This window comes from Alosa pseudoharengus, unplaced genomic scaffold (genome assembly GCF_046254945.1).
Source record: "Alosa pseudoharengus isolate Yale_2024_CS ecotype anadromous, Long Island Sound unplaced genomic scaffold, YU_APseudo_1.1 YU_APseudo_1.1_scf_24, whole genome shotgun sequence".
Classification (NCBI taxonomy): Eukaryota; Metazoa; Chordata; class Actinopteri; order Clupeiformes; family Clupeidae; genus Alosa; species Alosa pseudoharengus.
In genome coordinates, this window is record NW_027468689.1 from 11,870,111 (window position 1) to 11,891,281 (window position 21,171).

The 21,171-nt window shown below is 46.6% G+C and overlaps 1 protein-coding gene across 1 annotated transcript in view; it reads right to left on the reverse strand.

Annotated features, from left to right (window-relative positions):
• Positions 1–21,171, reverse strand: part of cplane1 (ciliogenesis and planar polarity effector 1) — a 73,661-nt gene that overhangs the window by 643 nt on the left and 51,847 nt on the right. The window contains exons 21-52 of the mRNA XM_076302460.1: positions 21,028–21,137; positions 20,574–20,720; positions 20,161–20,290; positions 19,357–19,693; positions 18,114–18,921; positions 17,665–17,757; positions 17,465–17,583; positions 17,014–17,156; positions 16,327–16,412; positions 16,020–16,081; positions 15,564–15,626; positions 14,895–15,087; positions 14,204–14,635; positions 13,250–13,846; positions 12,314–12,507; positions 11,375–11,453; positions 11,234–11,282; positions 10,823–10,957; positions 8,661–8,729; positions 8,129–8,235; positions 7,031–7,253; positions 6,376–6,719; positions 5,846–5,936; positions 5,015–5,203; positions 4,686–4,721; positions 4,443–4,470; positions 4,104–4,238; positions 3,653–3,830; positions 3,116–3,171; positions 2,606–2,749; positions 2,112–2,263; positions 130–222 (exon numbers count right to left, since the gene is read on the reverse strand). Of these exons, the coding sequence (XP_076158575.1) occupies positions 130–222; positions 2,112–2,263; positions 2,606–2,749; positions 3,116–3,171; positions 3,653–3,830; positions 4,104–4,238; positions 4,443–4,470; positions 4,686–4,721; positions 5,015–5,203; positions 5,846–5,936; positions 6,376–6,719; positions 7,031–7,253; positions 8,129–8,235; positions 8,661–8,729; positions 10,823–10,957; positions 11,234–11,282; positions 11,375–11,453; positions 12,314–12,507; positions 13,250–13,846; positions 14,204–14,635; positions 14,895–15,087; positions 15,564–15,626; positions 16,020–16,081; positions 16,327–16,412; positions 17,014–17,156; positions 17,465–17,583; positions 17,665–17,757; positions 18,114–18,921; positions 19,357–19,693; positions 20,161–20,290; positions 20,574–20,720; positions 21,028–21,137 (5,622 nt within the window). The remainder of the gene's footprint in view (positions 1–129; positions 223–2,111; positions 2,264–2,605; positions 2,750–3,115; positions 3,172–3,652; positions 3,831–4,103; positions 4,239–4,442; positions 4,471–4,685; positions 4,722–5,014; positions 5,204–5,845; positions 5,937–6,375; positions 6,720–7,030; positions 7,254–8,128; positions 8,236–8,660; positions 8,730–10,822; positions 10,958–11,233; positions 11,283–11,374; positions 11,454–12,313; positions 12,508–13,249; positions 13,847–14,203; positions 14,636–14,894; positions 15,088–15,563; positions 15,627–16,019; positions 16,082–16,326; positions 16,413–17,013; positions 17,157–17,464; positions 17,584–17,664; positions 17,758–18,113; positions 18,922–19,356; positions 19,694–20,160; positions 20,291–20,573; positions 20,721–21,027; positions 21,138–21,171) is intronic.

Consider the following 21,171-nt stretch of genomic DNA (forward strand, 5'->3'; position numbering starts at 1 on the left):
CCTTGGGCTATAGGTAGGGGATTTCCCACAGCAGCGAATAAATAACCAAGCCTATTTACCATTAAAAAAAGGCTTTCAATCAAATCTCATGGGGGCGCTGTACTGAAGGAAGGGAGGGAGAATACATACTCTCTTTTAAGAATCCTGCAGATCTGCCTCTAGTGTAAGTCAGCATGCCTCGACGTGTCACCTGAGACAGCCGATCTCCTGGCAGAGCACTTGCTATAAAATCAACCAGTGAAGAGAAATTCTATTATAGCTGACCACATGGATGACCATACTGCATTCCATGGATGGAACAGGATGAAACGTGAACTTACCATTGTCAGTAATTATATGTCAATTGTAATAAATGTGACATAAAACAAGTTAAAGGAGAATTCCGGTGTGATTCTGACCTAAAGTGTTTTGAAACATGATACCGAGTGTGAACGTATGTCTCATAGCCCATCTCGGCTTGTCCCCTGCACTCCGAAATCTGGCGCTAGTTAGCCGATGCTACCAACAAGGCGGTCAATGGTGGTGCCTCGGCATCGGCATAGCCATGCAAATAAATCACTGTTTTACACCATTTACGAGGCTCAATGTATCTCCACACTTCATCGGTAGACTTCCGAGGGCCCTGACATTTAAAACGAGACATTGAGAACTTTGAAAAAGCACTGGTAGTTTACTTACAAGATGATTTATACAGACAGTGAGTCTGTCTCAAATGGTGTACTTACGTGAGTACACTTTCGTGTAGTACACTATGTGCACTGTGTGCTTACTGGCGGAGTGCACAAATTTTAACAAAATAGTATTGTCTCATATCAAACACTAACTCTGTGCACTTCGCAACATTTTAACATAACTTTATTGGCGTCCTCAACTCGACAGTGACATGGTCATACTGTGTCAAAACATGAACCGTTTATGTTATAACTTCCTTGTACCTCTGTAAAGTCTGTTTTCCACTGCTGCTGCTTCAGCTTTCTCAACCACGATTTCCACGAGTTTGAAAACGCTCCCTCCCCTTCCGCTATCTGGCCAAGATGGCGTCCGTTAAGGGCGAAAAGTGTCCAGCGTTGCACACTCAGCTTTTTGACCGTTATGAGTGCACCATCCGGGAACTTGCAGCGCCCTTCGTGTCGTTGGAATTGTCAGTGTGAACACCCTCATGCACTCAAATTAGGTATTGTAAGTGCAGAAGTACGCGATTTGAGACAGGCTCAGTATCTTCTCGAAGTTTAGCGTTTGCAGCCATCTTGAATTTAGTCACGATAAGTCGAGTGACGAGTAAGAATGAACAGGTATGATAAGGGATCAGATTCCAAAAATAATTCCGTGGAAATGCATGGATTCCAGTTGCTGCTACTGGAAGAAACTGTAATCCATGCATTTCCACAGAATTATTTTTGGAATCTGATCCCTTATCATACCTGTTCATTCTTACTCGTCGCTCGACTTATCGTGACTAAATTCAAGATGGCTGCAAACGCTAAACTTCGTGAAGATACTGTCTGTATAAATCGTCTTGTAAGTAAACTACCAGTGCTTTTTCAAAGTTCTCAATGTCTCGTTTTAAATGTCAGGGCCCTCGGAAGTCTACCAATGAAGTGTGGAGATACATTGAGCCTCGTAAATGGTGTAAAACAGTGATTTATTTGCATGTCTATGCCGATGCCGAGGCACCACCATTGACCGCCTTGTTGGTAGCATCGGCTAACTAGCGCCAGATTTCGGAGTGCAGGGGACAAGCCGAGATGGGCTATGAGACATACGTTCACACTCGGTATCATGTTTCAAAACACTTTAGGTCAAAATCACACCGGAATTCTCCTTTAAGTAATTTCATAAACTTGATTTTAAATATCAAATGTATGTTATATGAACCCCAGAGTGGTCAGAGTGGAATCAGAAATGTTACATATGCATACGACTTTTATGCATAACTAGCATAAAACATCTACATTCTATTGTTGAATGAAACATCTTTAAAAATATTAGAAAAATGTTTTAACAACAAGTGGCTAATGGAATAATAAGCACACATGCAATTTTACTTTTTTTTACTATTTGTGTTTCAGAGCTCTTTCTGCAGGTTTTGCCAGCTGAGAGCGGCGACTCACCCGGCCTGTGCAACCCCAGTCTGCTGCTGAGGCTTTCATGTGGTGATGTTCCCACACGTCTGCGAGGCAGCACCACCGTCCTTCCAGGGGAAGAGAGGGAGCGGGTCAGCCCAGGGCTCTTAGTCATCCTGCCAGCTGACTGGCTCCTGCTCCTGAGACAACAGAAGGGTCACATCCAGGCCAGCCAGTAAAAGAGAGTAAAAAGGGAACAACATATCCCTATTCTGGTCATTTGACTTGTTAGGTACACTTTTTGAATTGTGAAATTCATTAACTTGAAAACCCTAAAGGTTTAGGGCTTGATCTGAGATGAGGCTGCAAATGCTCTGCAGACAATCAGACAAAACATAATATCACATAATATAACATAAAAAACATAAAAATAAACCGTAATATAACATAACATAAAAACATAAAAAAAAACATAATATAACATAACATAAACACAACACAACATAAGCTTGAGTTGAGAATTCTGCCAATGTGGAGCAGACCTGATGGTGATCTTGGCTGAAGCAGGGCTTGTGGACTTGGAGCGTGGCTTGACCGTGGGCACAGGAAGTGGGGTGGTCAGCAGGTCTGACATCAGGCTGTATGCCTCAGATGCTCTCTGGGTATGATGCTCCAGCAGAGCTATCCTGTGGAACAGTGGACAGACAGGGGGGTATTCCAAGTACGTGGTTTAGTGACAAACCTGGGTAAGTTAACTCAGAGTAAGTGGTAAACCCCCTAATAGAAGAACTGTATGGCTTCATTCTGCTAACAAAACAATGCCATAAGGCTCTTGTTGTAGAAGGTTTACTTACTCTTAGTTAACATACCCAGGTTTGCCACTAAACCACATACTTGGAATACCCCCCAGGTACTCTCTCTCTCTCTCTCTCTCTCTCTCTCTCTCTCTCTGTGTGTGTGTGTGTGTGTGTGTGTGTGTGTGTGTGTGTGTGAATGCACCTGGTAAAACACAGTTTCCGCAGAACAGCTCAATTGCAAAAGTTTACACTCACTTGTCCTTTTCCTCCTTGATCTTTCGGTTAAGGCTGACATCTCTGGAATTTGGTTTCTGTATAAAAACAGAGGTCAACTAAAGTTGTGAGTGATATTACAAGCCGACTACTTTTTATAACTTCTTTTTGAAAACACACTTCACCAAATGTCACTCCAGCCATACAAAATATTTACAATAATTTCCTGACTACTAGCCGCAGCATATATAAACCTCAGGACAGTATTCTATGCAAATAATAATAATAATAATAATAAAAAACACACTCGTATATTAACCACACCTGTGTATTAACCACAACATTACTTTGTAATGAATCAGTCAGATCATTATTTAATGAGGAAAAGGAAAGAAGAAAAGAAATGCACTCCCATGTATAGCCAGCACCTGTGTATTAACCTGATGCAGAAATGTAGCAAAATCAATATACGTTACGTATATGTTACGTATAAACCTTGGCTAATAGTTGGGAAATTAAGATTTTACGGTATTAAGATTTCAAATATCTTCCAGAAACCACTATGGCCACGCTCCTCACCAGCGACGCGGTGGAGGTGAACGGTCTGCGCTCATGTGCTCTCCTCTCCTCCCTCTGCCGCCGGTACTCCACCAGACGCTCCCGCTGCTTCCTCCTCATCCAGGCCCGCAGCTCGCGCCGCTCCTCCTCCGACCGCTGGCCACGCGGGGGCTGCTGAGGCACATGGCTTGGCACCGCCCTGAATGACACACACACACACACACACACGCACACACGCACACGCACACACACACACACAAACACACGCACACACACACACGCACACACACCTCAGTCTGAATCTATACTTTACCAGCCCTTACCACCTCACACACAGTTACCATACTTCTGCAAGGAAGAGATACATCCTTTCCCTTATTACTTTTCCCTTTATAAATACATAATAAACTTGTTGAAGCTGTTTTGTTTCTGTTGGTTGTGTGTGGTTATGGCCATGTGGGTTAGTGCTTACCTGCTAAATCTGGCGGCCTGGGTGTGGGACAGACCCAGAGCAGTGGGGGACAGGCCTCCGTCTCGCACCAACTCTCCTAAGATGTCCGCCACGTCGGACAGACCACTCAGACCCAGTGTATCCTCTGTCCGCCTGCTGACGGGAGGAGCGAGGAAGAGGACGCGAACAGAGAGAGGGGAGCGAGCAGAGGGTATGAAAGAGACAGACAGGGAGAGAGAGAGATTGCAGGCCATTAATGCAAAGGGTTCATAAATGCACATAACCAAGCAAAAACATTAACACAAAACATTCAAATTAGAAGAATTTTGGCAGCATGCTAGGAGAGTGTGAGATACTTACCTTCCTGACTGATCTCCTATGGTGACATCTGCAAGAGAGGACCCCCATGTTAAAAACGAAGACATAACCGTTACAATCTCTACGTCTTAAATGGGCCCCCGGATTCCGAGCCTGGAAATCTATGTGTAATTGCTGTTTCCAGGTCAGTGGGTGTACAGTTACGTGTTCGCCTCTGTGGTGTTGAATAACACAGAGCAGTGTTGTGAGATCAGTGGGGGGGGGGGTAGTCTCTCAGTCCCTTACCCTGGCTGGTCTCCCACATCCTCTGCTCCATGGCCGCTGGAAATAAAAACACAGAGAGGATCATGTTCACCTCTGGGCTCCAGTATAGTGAAGGATGAGGTGCTTACTGTGAACACTAAACCATATTAGATAATGGGAGTCACCACACACTCAATCACCAATGATCACTGGCATACTGCTTGTGATTTCTTTTTTATTTTTCCAATGACCAATTTTAGCAGTAAATGTAGATCGAACAAACACACACAATTACACACTGATCAGATTTGTTTCTTTCTGTGGCTATGATTTAAGAGATGGGGAGAGAGATGAGTGTGTGTGAGAGGTACCGGGGTAAGATGTGTGCTGCTGGAGGATGGACGTTCGTGAAGAGACGGGATGTGAGGAAAGTGGGGACTGTCTCCTCCTCGTGGCCGGAAGTCTAATAGCCGCCGGGCTGGAGGACAGAATATCTTCATCTTCCTCCAGCACATCAGTCAGCTCCAGAGCGGGCCGTGCGTCCCGCACCAAACTCTTCACTGCTCACAGGTGAAGAGAGAGGGAGGGCTGTTGTTTAATACCACGGGGAGCCAATAAGCTGTCCTTGCTTGTATACTGAGTGCAACCTATGTAAAGAGCCTCACCCTCTAACGCCCAAAAAGAAGCAGCCATGGCTTTTACATTTTCTGGCAGCTTGCCACAAATACCATCCCAAATGTTGTAGGCAAAAGCAAGTGACACAGGTTGAGGTCTCGAGACTGTGAGTACTATAATGAATGTAATATGAATGGTCATATTCAAAATGAAGAAACCTCTGCAAATTTGAATATGACCATCAACTCATCCGAATGTCACTCAGCAACCATAGGATGACATCAGAAAAATGTGCAGTGGTCTCTTCATTTTTTTTATACATACATACATACAAACATACATACTGTACATATTTACATACAGTATGCTTATACAGTACATGTATATCTAATGTACTTCAGTGATTGTAAGTGAACAGCATGGTACTCAGGTACTCAGATTGTGGATGAACACTGATACACTAACACCAACAGGTGGAAGTAAGCTTCAGGTGACACACGTAATTGATCTGTTTTGTGTGTCTTGTATGAGTGGTGACTAGTGTGTGTTACCTGTGTTAGAGTTACTGGGGAGCAGGTGTGACTCACCTGCTTTGGTGACGGCAGGTGGACTAGAATGTGGCTTCTCCTCAGCATGAGTCAAGAATCCAGGGCTCAGATGGTCAATGGTCCTCACCAGCTACAGGAAACAGACCACAACAAACAACAACTAAATGCATGAGAGTTACACTTTAGGCCAGTGAGAGGAGACACATGTGCTATGGATGTAAACAGATGCTTGGTAAGATGACAAATCAATCACCACCGCCAAGACGTCAAGGTATGTGAAAACATTTTTTTCCTTCAGCATAACAATATTTACCCCTACTATATATGTGTTCTTTTTCCTCCCTGTAATGTGACGTAATTACAGAAAGGAAAACCGCATAACAAATAGACCTGAGGCACATCCTAGGCCTGAAAGACATGAAGTACAATATGAGTGGTGAAGAGACAGAGAGACAAAATAGAAGTCGATACAGAGTTGGGCAGTAAGACATCAGTCACACAGTGAAAAAAAAACTCAAAGAAAAAGGGACAAATTAGAAGACAGGCTGTCCCCATCAGACGGTCATTACCAGACGCGTGTCGGCGAACTCCTGGTCCATCTGGTCAGCGATGCTCTGCAGAGCGGCCAGCTGCTTGTCCATCTCTGACAGGCGGGCAGACACCTGTCGGACTGACACCTGAGACGGAGACGCCTGGCTTCGGTCCAGCTGGGAGGTGCTCCAGAGTGGCTTGTCCAGCAAGCTCCGCGTGAGCGCGTCTCCCCTGAACTCATCCACTGCGGCCAGCACAGCTGGAGGAGGTGGCTCCTGACGGGCAGCGGGAGCGGGAAGACGCTCAGAGGGGTCAGAGGGGGCTGGACGAGCGGCCTGGAGAGAGGACCTGTCCTCCTCAGGCTTCCAGCCTCTGGTATATCCTAGGACACAAGCATCATCATCAAACAAATGTTCTCTTAAGAGGAGGGAAAAATAAATAGGTGCAAATCAGCTTTAGTACATTTGGGAGAGAGCGCAAAACAGAATTTTGTCCAATATCTGGTTTAATAATCCATATTTCTCATAAATAGGTCACATTTCAAATACAAATACTATTGGTCACAATCGGTACTGTTTTAGAAGTGTCGTTCAGGTTGACACTGAATGTGGATGGGATCTCTGTGGTGTTGGTGATAGTATATCTGTAGCCATGTGTTCACATGTGTTTAGTAGAGGCGGAGGAGGGTGGTACCTAAGAGCTCGTCGGACTCCTGTTCTGAGGCCGGCAGCAGCGGCGTGTGGGTGGCGTTGGTCACCGAGGCGGCCAGCAGGTGGAGCTGTGCAGAGGTGGGTGGGCTGGAGGGAGCGGTGGTGGTGGTGGTGATGGGGACAGGGGGCTGACGCTGGGGCAGGTCCTGCAGCAGAGCCTCATCCTCCAGGTCGATCACATTGATGAAGCGTCTCCCCTCAGCATCCTGAAAGAGGACAGACAGAGATAAACAGATGGATGGATGGAGGGTGGATGGATGGATGGATGGATGGATGGAAAGATGAAGACAAGAGATAAGATAGATCATTTACATTATCAGTGGAGTTATTAGAGGGTATTATTAAGCAATGGGAAAAACTATGCAAGTGAGAAGCCCTTTATCCTGATAAGCTCCATCCCATATAGACCCTTTCAACAATAAAAACAAAAACAATGCTTGAACGTTCTATTTGGTTCCCAATCTACTTCCTCTGCATTAAGATAACATATGGAATGTTAAAACAGAAGACTTGTGGGGCCAACTATGATGCTGATAATGGAACTCTCTTGAAAGGGTCTATAACGAGACGCCAGAGAACTTGCAGCAGGATGAGCTTTGCTGCTTTGTGAATGTTATGTTACTCATTACAGCACTGGGTCATTTCCCAAACAGCCCTGCAGCATAGGTGCTACTGCTACATTCATTATTCATTATGGATACAAGAGTCATCTTGTGAGGTTTGTTATTTCTTTCAGTAATTACAGACTCGTTAAGGTGTCATTGTGACAATATGTTACTCCGTTGACATTGGAGACAGGTTCTATAGTACTCCATGGTACTGTTGAGAACAGTAAGTGGAGAACTACTTACAGGGATGTGTGAATGCTCAATTAACTACCTTTGCAACCAAAAAATATGCATTACAGGGCTTTCTCAGAAACCCCTGAACATCTGAACCAGTCTGACAGGACAACTCACAGACAGATGGACAAAGAGATTCACAGTCAGAGGCAGACAAATGGACAGGTTGGTATATAGAAGCCAACAGGCAGAATAAAACAATAAAAGGTAAAGGAGAGGGATGGAGCTGAGTGCAGCACCTGTGCAGGGACGCTGATGTGTGGACTGCCATCTTCTTTGGGGAACCGCAGGTCCAGGAAAAGCTCAGGAGGCAGACAAGGAGCTGCATCACCAAGCCCTCGCTCAGCTGCTCACACACACACACACACACACACACACACACACACACACACACACACACACACACACACACACACACACAAAGTCTTTGATGAAACCAGAATACAACTGTATGGATGTTCTTCTAAAGGCCCATTTATAGGTTAAATTTATAGATTGCTATCAACTTAAGAGTTCGAGTGCTATTGTGTGTTGCCGTGGTCACGGTGTGTGTCTGTTTACTTTTGTTCCATGGTAAGATGGAACGTTAATATTCAAGTTGTTATAGAAACTAGTTGACACACTATTAGAGATTTTCTCGCCGGCGTTGGAATATGAAAGCCTACAGCTCCGTTGCATCTGTCGGCAACAATTTGTTTAGGTCGAGCGACATTGTCGCCTGAACTATAAATTGGCCACAAGGCACCAAGAGGCTGAAGCGTAACAACTTACGCTGTGGAGCTGCACTGGTTGGAGGAGATCGCTGGGCAGAGGTGGATTTATCTGGGCGTAACTGGGGAACTGTTAGAGGGAAACAGTTCAAACACATACACCATGTCATGGTGAGATGGCTGGCACAGGGCTGAGCCACAGATGCCAAGGCTGTGGGCTTAATGCCTAGTGGGCACCAGGCACGGTGAAATAAACAACTTCACAGAAATACAAGCAGATAAAATACTTAATGTAGCCCTTAACAGCCCTTGACCCTTACAACAAACTCAGATATCACAAACACGCGTGCACACACACACACACACACACAAATGTGAAAACCATGGTGCCCAGTTCTTCCCCTACAAATAAGCCTCTTTGACAGATCATTTTTTATTATTTTTTCGATTAAGTGATTAACGGTAGTTGTTTAATTGATAAAATATATCAGACAACGGTGAATACATCACACGGCAAAAAAGTTAGCTTACTGTCCTAAAAAGTATAAGTAAAGGTGAAAATATTCAATTCTAAAAGGCTGTAATCAGTGAATTTTGAGGTATTTTCCTTGAAAAAGATGATACAAACTAACTATGAACTGATTACAAAAATAATTGGAGATTAATGTCATTGTTGACAGCCAGAGGCGTATCAAGCTTTTTAAAAGTGTGGGGGTTGTGGGATAGGAAAATGAAACAACCTGGCCAAATTATAAATAACTACAGGGACATTGTAAGTATTTTCTGAGAGGGGTGCGGACTATATTGGTGTCCGGGAGTTTCTCCCCCGACATTTTTTTTAAATTCTGATTGCTAAACACACCATTTTAATGCAGTTTGGGGGGGACAGAAGAAGCAGCGCCCCTCATATGTGTGGCTCATGTGACATGTAGGCCTACATGATCTACCTGCTATCACTTCACTATTTGACACTACCCTACATGGAGACATATCTCATGTTATAAATCTAGAAATCATATCAGAAATTATGTTTTGTGCATATGGGTTAGCAGGCTACAATAAATTGCCTAACAGACAGCAGCCTAATTTCGAGGTATCACGGACACAGAATAGTGACAGAACTGTAAGCTCAAATTCAAAAATGTTTGAAGTCTACCCTAACATATGCAAAGGGAATATAAATAAATAGTGTTGCATATAGCCAGCTTAATTAATGTAAATTTAAAGATTATGATTTGCAGTTTCTATGCTTTTTTCATTGATGGTTACAGGAAGCTAGGCTACGTAGTTTAAACTATTGTTGCTTCTAGTCCACCTTACCTCCAGTTTCACTTGCTGCAGGGACGCACACATTGCATGAGCGCTCATAAGCGTTCTATTTGAGTTCTACATGCTGGAAATCTTAGTTCTCAGATGTAGAACTCATGTGTCTTGACGCCGCCGTTTGTAAGATCAAAATAAGATGTTTTAAATGGAAAGCAATCGTATTTAAGACATTAAGATCTCCAGTATGATGTAGCACTACGACACACATTGACAATGAAATGCCGCCGACGTTTGATCAGATCAAATAAGACGTTCTAAATGGAACACGATGTAATTAAGCTGTTCAGATATTTTCCAAGTGTCTTGGAGACGTATGTGTGCTGACTGGGCTATGTCTTGATGACACCAAATTAAAAAGTAGGCCTATTTCTGATTCGGGAAACTTTTAGCCTAGTTTATTTATTTTTTTCATTCCGCGGTTCCACATTCAATCTTGCTGCAAATGATCAGACGTGTGAAGCACCGGGCATAACTTAATTTCGCGGCTACGTGGACCAGTAGGTTAATTGTTGAGGAGGCCCATAGTTTGAGAAAAGCTGCAGATCATAGACAGAGAAAGCATAATGCTCTGAGAACAGTAGCCAAAAGTTTTTCTGCAGAAACAAGTGCCTTGGTGCGCGCACCGCCTCTTTCACTTTGTCTCCCTGCATTTCTACATTGTGACAAAAACTGTCATTTGTGTCTCTGTGTTTGCGGTAGATACGGTTCCAACTCTTTACGGGAGCGTTTATTTCCATGTTTTACTTTCATTTTAATCTGACAAAAAGTGTGGGGGATAGAATCGTGTTCCAGCAAAAGTGTGTACGTTATAACACCCACATCCCCCACGCTTGCTACGCGCCTGTTGACAGCTAATTGATTAATTGTTGCAGCCCTATTGTGGTTGTGTGGCCTCACCTGACTCTGTGTTGGTGCACGCGTCCTGCAGCTCTGGAGGTCTCTTCTGCGTGGAGGCGAAGGCGTGGAGCTCTGCAGCGGTGGCGATGGACGCCTGCAGTAGTCTCTGCCCACTCAGCACAGAGTCACAGGAGCCTGGTGGACACGATGGACACACGTCAGGCACAGGAAAAATGATGCAAGTCGGCAGAATACAGAAACTAGTAGACACACATACAGTATAGAGACACACACACACACACACACACATAAACACGCACACGCGCACACACACGCACACACACACATAAACACACATAAACACGCACACGCGCGCACACACACACGCACACGCACACGCACACACACGCGCACACACACACACAGTGTCCTAAGTCATCCTTGCATTGATAGACAGGCCCGCTGACTTACCTAGAGGCAAGACAAATCCATCTCCGGATACTGGGACCTCTATTTCAGGCTGAGGGAAATGTCAAAAGGTCAATATCAAGAGATCTCAAGAACCCATCACAAACTGTTGTTCTCATTCAGTGTATACTATTCTGTCTGTACCTCTGCAGGTGGAATGATGGAGTCCTCAGGCCTGAAAGAGACCTCCACTGTCCTCTCCTTCTCCATCCTCCTCCTCTGCCTGAGTCAAAGACAGGGATGGCCGGAGTAAGCAGGGAACCAAGGAAACACACAACATATGGGAGCCAACACACAGCTCCACACAGGGATCAGAGACTAAGACAGAAAAGCACGGCATCGGGTGGGAGAGACTGTTTGGTCAGTGGACCACAGAGCTATGGCAACTGTGAGTAGGGGGTTGGTGAGAGGAGTACACCCCTCCACAAAAAGACTTGAATCTTCAGAGCAATGCCACTGAAGAACCGTTTCTAGTGCTTCAAAGAACCCTCAAACTTATGTTTTTTTGCAGAACCATTTAAAGGCACACTATGCAAGATTTTCACCTTTATGAAGCCAATTTGATGGTAAACAAACTTGTAATAGGCAAATCGTTCACCTAGCATAGCTATACAGCATAGACGTAGCGAGTCCCTACCAAGAAAACCAGCCATGGAACTTCCAAGAGTGACGCCTTGCCAAAACTCCCGTGAATCTGAACATAACCTTGTTAGTAGATATAGTTCTTTGGAGATAGTTTTTGCCTGTTGTTAATCTTTCACCTCCACAACAAAAGCATTTGCATTGTGTACAGGGGGTATAAGTCACGAGAACTTTGCTATTTACAATAGCAGAGTGACATAAATACATCGCGACTCTAGAGGGAGCTCTAAACTCGCCAAAAATACTTGAAACTGCATAGTATACTTTTAAGAGGAGGCAAACAGGTATGAAAATAGTCTTTCTGAAGAACCATTTTCTATGTGAAGAACCTTGCATTTGCTACAAAAAAGTTATGGTTCTTTATGGAACCATATAGTGATGAAAAGAACCATTTAAGCACCTTTACTTTTTAAAGTGTAGGGGCAGAGAGACAGCGGTCACCTATGAGTGGACGGCGTGCTGCTTAAGACGGGCTGGCTGGGGCTGTGGACGTGGGTGTGGGAGGGAGCCGGCATGGAGGCCTTCAGCAATGGTGTGGTCATCTGAGGGCCCTGTGCACCTCCTGCTGCCCAGCTCATCAGCGCCTCCAGGGGGATGAGGCGGGGAGTGCGCAGAGGGGGTTCGCTGTGGCGCCCCTGAGCACAGAGCATGGAAATGCAATTCAGCGTCTGGTATCTCACTAATTCATTGAATTTTAACGTCTGGTATCTCACTAATTCATTCTTACAAAGTCACAGTCTGTATATGTTTATGGTTTTTGTTAGTGTTTTGTTAATGTAATGTTTCTTCATGTCATTGTAAGTCACTTTAGACAAAAGTGTTGAGAACATAACATCCTCCAATAGAGCTCATAGCACTGTTTTATCAATACCCAGAGATGGGAAGTAACGAAGAATTAGACACTACATCAAAAAAGGGCAAACACAGCGTAGCTCATATAGCTCCAGGAAAAATATTCATTGTTTACAATACCCCCTTAAACTGATATGTATGTATGTAATGAAGATTAATAATGTCGGTTGATCAGTTCATTTTGTCCATGTTCTCTGAAATGCAATAAACAAAGCAATTGTGTATTTATGTATAACTGTGTTCTATGAATATCGAAGAACACACATGTTGTTTGTTGACTGGTTAAATAAAGCAACAATGTAGTCAGTATTTGAAACATGAGCCCATCAAGCTGATCAACTCTGACATTTTAAAACTAGAGTGAGTTCACCTCATCAAGCTCATAGAAAAAAATACTGTTCAATTACTGTTCAACTTAAAGTATAAACCCTTGCTGAAGTACTAGCTCAAAAAATGCAGAATGGCGGTGAGCTGCACAGATCTAGGATGGCTGGAGCTGTAGAGGTCTAAACTACAGATGCCTACTGTGCTGGGTGGATCCGGGCCCCTCTGCAGCAGCTGAAGCCTGGGGAAGGGTCCCATGCCTGCAGGGTTGAGGAGGGATGCAGGGGCTGGGGCTGGGGCTGGCTGGGGGATCAGAGGGAGGCTGACAGGGAGACAGGAGCTGGGGCGGAGGTGCAGGAGGGGGAGCCCGCGGCTGGGAGCAGCATGCTGGGGAACGGGGAGGAGGCGGGGGGCCCCCTGGTCGCGCCTGGAGACCTCCGGAGCCCAAGCGGTCCTCTCGGGCCACCTGTGAGCAGAGGGATGTGGAAGAGGCGGTGGATGCAGAGGTGGAGGTGGGTGTGCGTTTGGTAGCTGGGGTGCCCATGCTTCCCTCACAGGGCTGGGGAGAGGGGGGCGCAAGAGGCCTGGCTGTGGGGGGGGCAGCTGGAGGAGCCGGAGACCCTCTGGTCGAGTCCTCTCCAGGGGAATCAGTGAGGGGGTGTTCTGTGTGCTGCCACCAGAGGGCAGAGTGGGTGTGACAGAGGCTCCCACTGTGGTGAGCAGACCTTGGAAGGCAGGGATGGACTCAGGCGGTCTGCTCCTCCCTGGGCCTGAGGTGATGGTCAACGGCTGCATACTCTGTGAACGACACAACATGATCTTATCTTTGACTGCGGTCATGCCACTTTACAAGTCTTCACTTCAGTTATGCATACCTGCTAAAACAGTCAACTTCACACTCCTTCCTAAAGTAAACACATGTCTACCTGTTAAACAAATACTTTACACACACATTTACTGAACTTCCACTCAGTATCACCTCTATACACATTAGAGTAAGGCTGCGACTATGCTGAATATATTTAGAACTTTGAGGTAGTGTCCTTACCGATTACCAAAACAGTTGGCAATTAATTTAATAGTCAAAAGTAATAGATTAACTGACTGATTTCTGCAGTCCTGCATTGGAGTGCACACATTTTTGCTGGGTCTTGCCTGAGTGCTGTGTGGATACTGCTGGTCATCCTGCCGTGGCTGCGGCTGCGGAGCACAGAGGGGGGGTCCAGGGAAAGCTTGCTGCCTCTCTGGCGCCCTCTGCTGCTGGGCTGCAGATAAGGGGCCCTGGGGGTCTGGGGACACGTGGGATGGAGGAGCAGCAAGCTGGCTTCCAGGAGGCTGAGTGGGATGACCGTTGGTTTGGGGCAGAGGTGCATGAGGAGGCTGAGTGGCTGGAAGGGTCTGTGCTGTGTTGGGATGGGAGGGGAGAGGGGAGGGATGGGGCTGTGGAGCACTGGGGAAGGTGAACGGAGGGTTGGACTGGGGCAAGGGAACAGACTGGGGCAGGGGGAGTCTGGCCTGGGAGAAGGGCAGGTTAGCAAAGGAAGCCCCAACAACTTGCATGAGACTCATGAAGTTGATCTGCTGTAACTAATGATGAAAAAGCAAGAGAAAGATATTAGAGAGAGAGACAAAGAGAGAGAGAGAGACAAAGAGAGAGAGAGAGAGATTAAATATTAAAGACAGCTATTAGCAATAGAATTCAGCAATAATTAATAGTGTTATTAATAATTCATATGGGTAGTATAAGGAAGATCAGCAAGGAGTTGTGCATGCTAATAATCATTACTAATAATTAATACAATTATTTTTGACAGTCCAGGCGTGTCCCTCTCTTGACCTCCCTCACCTGCACCAGGCGGAAGAGCTCGTCCTGCACCAGCTGGGTGACAGGATTAGTGTTGTCCGGAGCTGCGTGTGTGTCGTGCATTCGTGAGTGTGTGCCCGCGGGAGGCTGCCTGCTCCCTGGCGCTGAATGGGCCTCAGTAAGGGGCAGCTCGGCCTGCTGCGGTGGGACTGGTCCTACAGCCTCTCCGATGGGTCTGATAGAAGAACAGCAGAAGCACCTTAGCATTTATAATCTTGAACATACGTATGTACAATGTATGAAAAATGGCGGAGAGATGTTTGTCTAATGTTTTATATTAGTAGCATGTATTCATATAGCTGATCTCCACTCAAAACAGCTGAATAAGCTTTGTGTGCGCTTTCAGACTCCTTTCAATTCCTTTACCTTCTCTGTTTGTAGACTGTGAATTTGATTTGATAGGAATTTTAACAGATTTACCAAGTGACTGTGTTATCAGATTTATGAAAATTTTCCTTGAATTTTTTGGATGGCTTCTCAGAAACAGGTATAGAACTGGGAGCTACTGGTAGCTTGCAAGCTCCCTATTGGAGATCCCTGATCAAGAACATGAGAGGTTACAAGAGAGGCACACAAATCTACACTCTTGACAGTTAGACCATAACCTGAAGACAGTACAGGGAAATGGCTCATTTGCCTCTGTAAACTCACATGTCCTCTGTTTTGCTGTCAGCCTCAGGAGGTCCGTGGTCTGAAAGACGATCCTCTTCAGTGCTGTAACAAATATGACCACTTTCTTACCCAGAATGCACTGGGGTGAGAGTACACCTCCCTTACCCACAACACAAAGGGCAGGCATCACTCTAGCGTGGTCGTAACCATGGTAACAGTGTGTGATCCACTCACTGGTGCACTGACAGGAGAATTGTTTACTTTTTCACCATGGATACTTTCTCACCATGGAAACAACCAAGCAGCCAGCTCATGAGCACACAGTGCACTTCAGTTTCGTGCAAGAGTAAAACTATCAAAACGTCAAAATATCGATTATTAAACACTTGATATTTCAAACACTTAATCATGCTGGTGAATGCACTAATGAAATTGTACACTGTTCCCATGTTTTGTATGATGCTCTTAAATTTTTCTGAGCCCACATCAACTCACTCAGAGACAGCAGTTGGACTTCCTGAACTCTCTGTGCCCTCCAAGTCTGCCAGTGTTAGACCCTATAAATCAGTAAGTAAATAAAGGAGTTAAAAATAAAATCAAATAAAAGTCTCAGACAACCGGATCCAGTTCTGTACTACGCAAGCAGTTCTAGGAATGTCATCAACAGAAATCTAATAAATCAAACAAGCAGGATGGAAACATACATACAAATTTGAATATTACAGTATAGTATGGTGGACAGAAGAGAGAGGACGTTTTTGAGGTGTTGGCTACATTAACATCAGAAACAAATGGAGGCTACCTGGCCCAGGGGTCCACTCTGTGCTGTGGTCATAGGGGAAGGAATCTGGGCTGAAGGGTGGGCCAACTCCTCTGCTGAGTTGTGCTCTGTTGGGAGAACAACTAATCTCAGCTATCAGTGATATCGCTACATGCAGACAAGTTAAACTGCAACTGATAAGATAGCTGAAGTAGCATAGAAACAATCAAATAACAATCAAATAACACTCAAACATAACAAATACAGTAACATAACAAATACAGTAACACAACAGAAGCACTGGGGTGAAAACGTTTGAGATTTGTACATAGTCAATGGCTGTTTTTAGGCCTGTAACATTCTAGCTTTTGCTTGTTTACTAGAGAGCTGCAACTAATATTTTCTTGATTAATCGTTGTTTTGATCGATGAAATTACAGAAAAAGGTGAAGAAATGTCGATCAGTGTTTCCCAAAGCCTGAGATTATGTCCTCAAATGCCTTGTTTTGTTCACATGCCAAATATATTTAGTTTACTGTCATAAAAACAGGAGTAGGTACAGCAGATATAGAAAATATTGAGGTATTTTCTTTACAAAAGGCACAAAACGACTAACCAATTACCAAAATAGTTCATTAAGATTAAGAAGAGATAGATTAATTTAACGGTTGATTAATTGTTGCAGCCCTCATTTACCGTACTAGAGGGACTCTAAAGACTAGCCTCTCACCTTCAAACAGGTAGGCATCAGCCATGTTGCTGCCTTGTGTGGGGGGAGGCTTAGGTGCTGTCTCAATGCTGTCAGGGTCAGAGGCCACAGAGTCCAGGTTAGAAGCCTCACTCTCAGACTGCAGCTCCAGCAGCTCAAAGGCCCTGTAGCGGAATATGGCAGAAAGAGCTTCAGTAGTCACTCACACACATTAAACACAATACACACACACACACACACACACACACACACACACACACACACACACACACACACACACACACACTCATGGACATATTCCAGATGTAGCATACCAAGACGACAACCTGTATCCCTGTATCATTAAGGGCCTGGCCCACACCTGAACTGAGGCCTAAGAAGGTTGAGCCCTGTATTGCTGCCTTATGTCCTAAGTGGCAGTGTGGTCATTGTTGAGGCAGACCTACGTCTGGCCTCACTGCCCAGTACTCACTCAGAGGCCTGGGGCGGCTGGAGGTCCACGTCAGGCAGGGTGATGGGCGTCCCCACAGAGCCCGGGTAGCCCGTGTCCACGCTGCTCTCCCTCTCCCTCTCTCTCCCTCGCTGCCGCTCTTTCTCCCGTTCCTCCTTCTCCTCCTCCTCCTCCTCCTCCTCCTCCGCCTCCTCCTCCTCCTCCTTCTCCTCCTCCTCCGCCTCCGCCTCCTCCTCCGCCGTCTCACGCTGCTGCTCCCCAGAGCAGCTGGGGAACTGCAACACGGGGGACACAGTCAGCTCCACCTCAGGGATCTGCAACACACACACACACACACACACACACGTACCACACACACACACACACACACACACATACGTACCACACACACACACATACGTACCACACACACACACACACACACACACACACACACACACACACACACCACAGGTGAAGTGTGTGAGATCAGTGAATGACAGACAGGTCAGTCAACAACAGCACAAGCAGTAAATAGCTGTAACATCAGTAGATGGCAAGAGTATCAATGTAAATATCAAAGTAGCATTGATGGAATTGCAGCGCCATCATAGTGATGTGATTTTTTGTAGTGCAGTTTACAGTTTAAGAATTCCACAAGTCCAGTGTGATGATAGTCTGAAATGCCCACCCTCATGTGGCTCTTGTCTGCAGCCAGCAGGGCGGCGCTATAGCGTCGCTCCAGCAGCAGTAGGGCGGTGAGGACTGCAGGGGCCGAGGCCTTGGCCCTGATGGCTGGACCTCCCGCTCCTCTCTGCTCCTCCATCCTGCGGAGCAGGACCCTGCGATCGGCCCAGCGTGACATCCACTCCAGCAGCCGGCCCAGCGCAGGGAAGCGGGCCTCCAGGTCCGGGTCCAGCTCCTGCTGGACCTCCAGGGACGGGGTGGAGGGGAAGGTTTTGGCCATGCTGGGGGAAGGGCTGAGGTCTAAGGTCACTCCCACTTGCTGTTTTCCCGACCACAGGCCAGGAGAGGGAGGGCCGGGTTGGACGAGGAGGGAGGGTCGCGATGCGGACGATGGCGGGCGCTCAGGCTCTGGATCGGTCCGCTGGGCGTGGAAGCAGCGGCCTGCCCAGAAGACCGGCGGCCGAGGGGCGTCGCCGCGGGCATGTGACCGCACCGCGCTGCCCTTCCTCATGTCCCTCTGGCGCCGCTTGAGGGTGGTGAGCACGTCAAAGCCGAGCGAGTGCAGCTCACGCTCCCTCAGCCCCGCCCAGAAGCAGCCAATCAGAGGCAGCTCCGCCTCCTGGCTGCCGCCGCTGCCGCGGTCCAGCAGGTAGCTGAGGAAGAGCTCCAGGAAGCGCACATACTCCTCATCCTCCAGCTCAAACTCCCAGCTGCCCACCACGGGCAGCGTGCCCGCGTCCGTCTCCTGGCACGAGGCCTGGTTCTGCTTAATCGCCTCCCCAGACCGATCCTGCACCTTCAGCTTTAACGTGCTACAGACACATGAGAATGGATTACAATGACTCAGACATAACTTCTCCAGTGAATAGCTATGAGGTGCTTGTAAATGTGCCTCTCCAACTATTATATTGTTTCAGTAAAAATCAAGCAGCAATCTTACAACAGTGAGAGTTTCAAATATGCATTGACTCAATATAACTGATGATCTCTGTACTCAGTCTACAAAGGCACAGGCACAGTCCACATTTATCTAGTGACTCTGTTACGTGTGCTGGCCACATCTATAGACCCTTTCAACAATAAAAACAAAAACAATGCTTGAACGTTCTATTTGGTTCCCAATCTACTTCCTCTGCATTAAGATAACATATGGAATGTTAAAACGGAAGCCTTGTGGGGCCTAACTATGATGCTGTTAATGGAACTCTCTTGAAAGGGTCTATAACGTGTCAGGTAGGAGAGGTCACCTGTGACGTGATCCAGCCAGCAGGTCTGGCGAGAGGGGCTGAGAGGCGTTGGCGTCCGTGTTGCTGGTCAGCGTGGCCGCCGTGGTTTCAGTCAGGGAGCTCAGGCTGCGGCTGGCTCCCAGGGAGAAGCGGTCCGGTCCGGCGGACAGGAAGTCCGCTCGCTCATCGCCCCCCTCCTCCCTCTCCCACAGGTGCAGCTGTACCCACGCCATGTGCTTCGCCACGCTGGACAGCAGTCGTGCCCGCCGCTTTCGGCTCTTCTTCAGCAAGGCCGACATCAGCGGCTGTTGCTGCTCCATGCTTTCCTCACGCTCCCACGAGGCATCTGTTTGGCCATCTGTACAAATGGACAAAACAGACTCAGATGAGGCGCTCCGCATATCACACTTTCTGTCACTTGCCCACACATAACAGCATTATGAGAATCATTTGATAAAAAATGGATTTTATTGAGCAGTGGCAACAATAAAATAACTGAATCGTAATCTACACATCGGCGGGGAAATGGTTCAGCCGTATTGAAAACAATGGAATCTAATGTAACCGAACGTCGAAAGGGGAGTGCACCGCACTCATGTTGGCACCTATGCGAGTATGCGTGGAGGCCTTAACAGACCAGTCCCATGCAACAACGTGGTGACTAGAAACCAAGCAGTGGTGGCATGGGCCTACAGACTGAATAACCTCACCCTAGCTTAAATAAACGTGGGGTTAGGGCGCGATCAGACAGAGGGCAGTTTGCCACTTGTAAAACGTGAGGTAATTTAATAAAAAAAAAAAAAAACTCGCGAGATGGAGCTTGACCTTGTGTGTTGGTGGACGGTACTACTGGGCAAGGTCTGAGCGTCTGCAGTAGGGTTGAGTACTTCTCCCTCAGGGCCACCCGAACCGACTGTTCTTCCTCAGGGAAGGCCCACACTAGCACTTCAGCAACCTGCAACAGATAGAGACACACACACACACAGACACACACAGACACACACACAGACACACAGACAGACAGACAGACACACACACACACACACACACAGTAAATGCGTTCACAAATGCACACATTCAAAGTCGTCTCTCCAAGAACAGTCATATAGCTGCTGTGTACAGTGTATACAGCACGTAGCTACGCTATGCTAGTAAGGGGTAGTTGGCTGGGTAAAAGGCTAGTGAGGGTAGCGTCTGTGCTTAGGAGATATGGAGTTAGCACAGCCCGGGGTGGTTACCATGGCAGTGGGTGGCAGCTGGGCCAGCAGGCTGAGGAGCAGGTCCTGCAGAAGCTCCTCTGCACACAAGAAGCGGGAGAAGGGCAGCAGTCGACAGACCCAACGCAGTGCATCCTCACACAGGCCAGAGTCAGCATAGGAGCCCTTCTACACACACACACACACACACACACACACACACACACACACACACACACACACACACACACACACACACACACACACACACACACACACACACACACACACACACACACACACACACACACACACACACACACACACACACACACACACACACACACACACACACACACACACACACACACACACACACACAAACAACAGTCTGATATTGCCCATGCACACTGGTACATAGTTGTAACTTACAGTAGTACAACTTACTTATTGCACTGTATAAAACAGTCACCCAAACCAGAGAGCCCAACGTTACCTCAGCATCTCTCCCATGATTCCTTGCTGCCTGGTACTTCCTGCAGGAGGTAGTGAGCTGGTCTCGGACGTGAAGCATCCAGAGAAGCCCACACAACTCCCTGAAGCATGCTGGGAAGAAAGAAGAAAGAACATTGCTTTATTG